Source organism: Bison bison, unplaced genomic scaffold (assembly GCF_000754665.1).
Source record: "Bison bison bison isolate TAMUID 2011002044 unplaced genomic scaffold, Bison_UMD1.0 scf7180017864489, whole genome shotgun sequence".
In the NCBI taxonomy this organism is placed as follows: Eukaryota; Metazoa; Chordata; class Mammalia; order Artiodactyla; family Bovidae; genus Bison; species Bison bison.
Genome location: NW_011495048.1, coordinates 9,056,157 through 9,062,331, shown reverse-complemented (window position 1 = coordinate 9,062,331; position 6,175 = coordinate 9,056,157). Strand labels below are relative to the sequence as shown.

The following is a 6,175-nucleotide window of genomic DNA, read 5'->3' as shown; positions in this document are numbered from 1 at the left end:
GTCCACATATCAAAGATAAGACCTGTAACTGTTCCTAATTGTACAGCTCCCAGAAATGAATTTTTAACTTTCATGAATCCTTCTCCAGATGGATATGAGAGAGAGTAAGGTCCATATGCTGGGTAATTTATTGCTTGTCTTTGAACCTATATAGCACTATTGTTCAATAGTGAAGTGAAGTGAAGTGCAGTCGCTCAGTCGTGTGCAACTCTTTGCGACCCTGTGGACTGTAGCCCACCAGGCTCCTCAGTCCATGGGATTCTCCAGGCAAGAGTACTGGAGTGGGTTGCCATTTCCTTCTCCAGGGGATCTTCCCAACCCAGGGATCCAACCCAAGTCTCCTGCATTGCAGACAGATGCTTTAACCTCTGAGCCACCAGGGAAGCCCAGCCACATACTTATTAACCTTAACTTTTCTACATGTTAAAAGTACATCTCAAATTACACGTTAAATTTTCATCAGAAATACTTTATCTGTATTTAGAGTTCATAGTTTTCAGTTGAAGAAGTAATTTCAGGTACCCAAGTTGGTCCATACATTCTTAAAAAGTTTTCACAATTACTGACGATCAGTTTTTAAATTTAAAATTTTTAAATACATGAAATTTAAAAATTAGTTCCTCGGTCATACTAGCTATGTTTCAAGAGTTCAGTAGCCACCCATAGTAGTAGTTCCCATACTGGACAGTGCAACTATAAAGCATCAGCACCTCAAAAGTCTTGAAGACCCTTGAGCCTTAACACTGTGCCAGTGTGATGTGTGGAATCAAATGATTTATTTAACTCTTCAGTGCTTTAGTTTTCTGAGACAACAGTAATCTTAGAGGAATAAGCAATTAATAATTCAACTATTTAATCACAGACATTCTAATGGTTGCTATAATCATTAAATCACTCACATGATAGAGCAGCTGCCATTTGTGGCATGTCAGGTTATTTTAAAACCAACTCTTCAAGCAAGCAGTAGCTCATTTTGAAGAAGAGCTTAACCTTGTTAGTAGCTAAAAATGCTAAGCATTTATAGAATTTCTTTAAAGGACTTTACAAGATTAATTATAATTAATCTTATAATAATGTATTGTTCCTGTTAGTGAATTCCTGAGGTTAAAGAAGGCCTTTCTGTACAACAAAAATGTTCAGCAATCAATTTGTCATATATTCTATACTACAGTGTATATAAATTCAGGTCTTAATATCTCACTCCTAAGAGATGAACAAGAAAAAATGTTCACCTTAAGTAACTTTTCTGATCCAGACTACAATAAACTAATCTCAACACAGAAAAAGTCCTTTTGTAACATTCATCACTTGTGTACTGTCTGTGAAACAAGTACAGCTTTCTTGATTATATGAAAAAGATTTTAAAATCCCATTTTTATGGTACTTAACCTCTAAACTGCCATCAGAACCATAACAACACCATCCATTTTCATGCGCCTTCCCATTTTCTAAACACTTATCTGCATCATTTTATCTTAGCAACCCTAAAAGATACACAAGACAGATGTTTTGTTAATTTTTTGAATGAAATTTGAATGAAATTCAATTGAATTCAATGAATTCAATTTTGAATGAAATTTTGAATGAAATTCAGAGAGGCTGAGTGCCTTGCATACATATTACATAGTGATCCATGCAACAGCTAGAGCCAGAATTCAGGTCTTATAATTTTAGCCACTGTTTATCAAGTGCATACTTTTAGCTGGTGAGTATGTTGAACACTGCATTATCTCACAGTAATCTTATATCTGTTTTACAGATGAAGAAAGTATGATGCACAAAGATTGTTACATATAAGTCCTTTCTGAAAGCATGTGTTCTTCTCTACTGTGCTGAGTCCAGAAATGAACTATTATCAAAGCAGGAGAATAAAAGAACTAATCTTCATCAAAAACAAAAATTACTATAGACTAGCACACATTACTTGCCCAACATAGTGCTATGCTTGGCAATTACCATCATGTTTCATATTCATAACAACCAAACAACCGTTAAGAGTTAAGTATTAGTTTTCCCATTTGTAAGTAAGGACAGAGACTCAAAGTGACAGAAGCAGAATTTAAAACCATTCCTGTTTAACTCCGAATCTTATACTCTGAACCACTCTGTCATTCTGCTTCTGAATTGCTAGTTCACTGTAATCTCCCATATATTTCTTATTGCCTAATGTTACTTATTTTTTGAGTTGTTTTGTCTTTTGTGGGGTGGGGGGCTGTCATTAAAAAAAAAGATAGTGAGGTTTACTTTGTCATCTTTGTTTACTGAATTATCCTAACAATGCCAAAAGTGAGTACTTGTACCATTTTCATAGCATTATGCAGTAAAGTAGCTTTGATCAGTGTGTCATACAATCTCTATAATAACTTTGAGCAATGAGCTGGCAGATTATAGTACTACTATGGAACTGAATTTCTCTACCTTAGACTTTGAGCTCTAAACAGTTGCTTCACCTGTTCAGTGGTAAGCATCAGCAATTTCTCCAAAGTTAAAGGAAATTGACTTGTTTGTTAAGTGTTTTGATTTAAAGTTGTATTTATAATAACAAAATATGAGATATAAGACTAAGCATTATTACAGTAAAATTTCTTACAGTATAGCTAAATAATTTACATTAACAGAGGCCATGAAGTGTGGGTGAGGAGTGATTTCTTAAGTCAAAAAACTTTTTTCTTATGGACTTCTCATTTCACATTGCCTTAATAATCAGAAACACAAGTATTTAGATCTTCTTAACACTTTTTCATGACAAATGGTTTGTTAACCTGAGCACGATAAATACTTCTGGGGCAAATTTCCAGTTAAAATTCAATTGGTTCTTTTTTATTTTCTGGCTAAATTCCACAATTAGGTAGTTACTGTGTTCCTGGTAAGATTGCCTCTAAGAAGGAAGTAAAACAAGTTTGTGCATATACATACACATTGCACGGTCAAAAGTGAAGACAAAATGTGAAAGAGAAGCATGTTGTTTCTAGTAAAACTCATTCCTTATCTAGAATTAGGTGTACTCATAAATATAGGTACTGTAAGTAAAGATGGCTGTTTCATTTTTTATAAAATTTATAGTTTTTCAAGCTAATAGTCTGGATATTTGGAATGTATTCATTTAAGCAGAAGAAATAGCTGGCAAATGTTTTATGTCAGGTGGTATGCATGCTGTTTATAACCTTTCTTCTCTTTATTCAGTGTAAGGTAACTAGATGTGACAGCGTATGACATATCACAGAGATGACTCAGTCAGGAACTGCAAGAAGTCAGAAAAACAGTACCTTTTAAAAGGGCCTAAATAAATAGTACTTAAAGATCTGTAGAGTGTAGTATAGTCTTTTTTTTTTTTTTTTTTAACCCTGTTATCTATCAAAAAGAATTGAGTTCAACTGCTTAAATGTTGAGGAAAGTCTTTTACTCAGAGGAAAGTGAACTAGGGTAATGTGCCCTGCCAATTCAGGTTGGGGAGGAATCTCTTGTTTCCTTTAAAATTAGGAGTGCCTACCGGCAGACATATCTTGTTTATTTAGAGTTTATATATCTATTTGTTGACCAAAAATTCAATGATAACGTTTCCATCACCTACTTTTCCTTTTTGTCTGAAGCCTTTGCAATTATTTAGCTTTCATTACGAATTCCTGTCCCAAAGCATGGGATTTCAACAAAGAACATGGTTAGATCACAAGGCTTGCTTTTAAAGGGCTGAATTTTTTTTTCTGTCATAGGAAAACAACTGTGTACATTAGTGAATGGTAAAGTATGACATACACTTGGAGAAATATATATACTGTAAGTGTTCAACTCAGTAAACACACCCATATTACAGCCAGATAATGAAACTGAACTTCACAACACCCTAACAAATCTCCCTTGCCCCACCTTCTCAAACCTCCAAAGGATAAACATTTCTGACTTCTAATACTACAAATCAGTTTTAACTGATCTTATATGAAAGTCGTCTGTCCTTCTCTAGAAATATTAATAGGTTCACTCATAAATGTATGTACTTTAGTAATGTATGTTGATGACTAGTAGGGTCTTTTGGGGCAGGGTTGGGGTCTGACTTATTTCACTTAACATTACTTTTATGAAATGCACCCATATTATGTATATTATTCCATTGTATATAGCAATATAGAACACAATGTATTTATTCATTTTGTCAATGATGGGTATTTCAGTTGTTTCCAGTTTGGGGCTCTTAAAGTCTTCAACCAGAAATGGATGAATATACCCATCTATTTCTATATATATTCAACTTCAATAGATACCTCCACAGATTTCTTCATAGTAGTTGAAGCAATTTATATTTTTGTCATCAGTACATGAGAACTACAATTTAGTCTCATCTTTGCCAACAGTTGTTAGCCCTTGCCATCATCTTAACTCAATCTGAAGGGTGTGTACTGCTATTATAGATGTAGTTTGTATTTCTTTGATGACTTCTGAAACTGAGCATCTAGTTATATGTTTTTGGCAGTCTGATTATGTTTTGTAAAGTTCTTTTTCTCTTGTTTTTTCAGTTCTTTATATAATCCTGATATTTAACTGCAAATATTTTCTACTACTTAAGTTCCCTTTTTTTGCTTTTCTAATATTATATTTTGATGATGAGAAGTTTTTAATAGTAATGTACTGCAGTTTCTCATTTTTTCTCATTATGTTGATTAAATTTTGTGTCCTGTTTTAAAAAGTTTGTAATACTCCAAGTTATGGAAGAGATATAGTATGTTTTAAGAACTTTGTCTTACCTTTTATACTTCGATCTATAATCCATATAAAATTTATTTTTGTATACATTGGGGGGAAGGGTTTTAAAAATGTGTGTTTTAACCACATGGATATCCACAAGAACCAGCACCAATTACTTAAAAGATTATCCTCTCTCTATTGCTCTGCAGTGTCACGTTTGTTTTAAATCAGGTAATTCCACTGTATCTATCATCATTGTTTCAAGTACTATAGAGTTATAAAAGGTCTGGGTTTCTAGTTATGTGAGTCTTTTTGGTTCGTTTTGTTCAGAATTGCCTATTCTTGGCCCTTTGCACTTTCATTTCCATTTTACAAACAACTATCAACACAGAAAGCACTGTTAGGGCTTTAATTGGGTCTGCATTCAATCTGTAAAATCGATTTAAAAGGAAATGACATCTGTAGAACATTGAATCTTCCATATATCTTTCCATTTATTCCTTTACTTTTTATGAATATTTCATAATTTTCAATGCAGAAATTCTTAATTTCTAAATATTGAGGATATTTATGCTATTATAAGTAGTATATTTTGAGTTTCATTTTCTGTATGCTTTCATAAATAAATTTTGTGTCTTTGTCTTATATGCACTGATTTCTTTTTAAAAAGGAGACTGGAGCAGATATGTGGAACAGAAGCACCATTGAGAAAGAAATAAGAGTGGCTCCTGAGGTTACTTAAGAGATACTACAAACCAACAACAATAAAACAAAACTAATAACCAAATTATAGTGGTCCTTGTGTACTAATGGTCTATAGCTGGACGATCTGTAAACTGGTTTTTATCCTCTACCTATTCTCTTGTTTTTCATTTGTATGATATTATCTCTTAGCATTGCCAGTTATTTTTACTGAATTCTAATTACTGAATTCAAAAAATTATATATGTATCAATGGTGTTATATTCCTCCAAAGAAGATTTTCCTTTTCCTGTGCTGGGCAAGAATGAGGGATGAAAACTTAAATCCAATCAGTAACTGTGCTAAATTGATGCTGGGTTGTAATTTTAGTAAAATTCAGCCTACCTCTGACCTTCCTCTGTACCTACGTGTGTGTGTGTGTGTATGTATACATACATATACAAAGACATATAATCATATGTATTGTGTATGATACAATTTGTGGCAAGTGAAAAAGATAAAAAATTTTATCCAGATTTTTATTTCTTATCAGATGGAATTCTGGTGTGAAGCAAACTCTTCCACCCTACTTAGTACTGTCTTATCTTTAAATCTTGAATTTTATTGGATATTAGTGTACTTACAATATTGTGTTAATTTCAGGTATACAGCAAAGTGATTCAGTTATACATATATTCCATTTTTTCAGATTCTTTTCCCATGTAGGTTACTATAGAATATTAAGTACAGTTCCACATGCTATACAGTAGATCCTGGTTATATGTTTCCCAAGATCCTAGTTTATCCCTCCCCTTAC

The 6,175-nt window shown here is 33.0% G+C and overlaps 1 protein-coding gene across 2 annotated transcripts in view; it reads left to right on the top strand.

Annotated features, from left to right (window-relative positions):
• WDPCP (WD repeat containing planar cell polarity effector) overlaps positions 1–6,165 on the top strand; it is a 300,990-nt gene extending 294,825 nt beyond the window's left edge. For both annotated transcript variants that reach the window (XM_010863306.1, XM_010863302.1), the window contains one exon: positions 5,348–6,165. In XM_010863306.1, the coding sequence (XP_010861608.1) occupies positions 5,348–5,385 (38 nt within the window). In that variant the 3' untranslated portion in view covers positions 5,386–6,165. The remainder of the gene's footprint in view (positions 1–5,347) is intronic.
• The last annotated feature ends 10 nt before the right edge of the window (positions 6,166–6,175 follow it).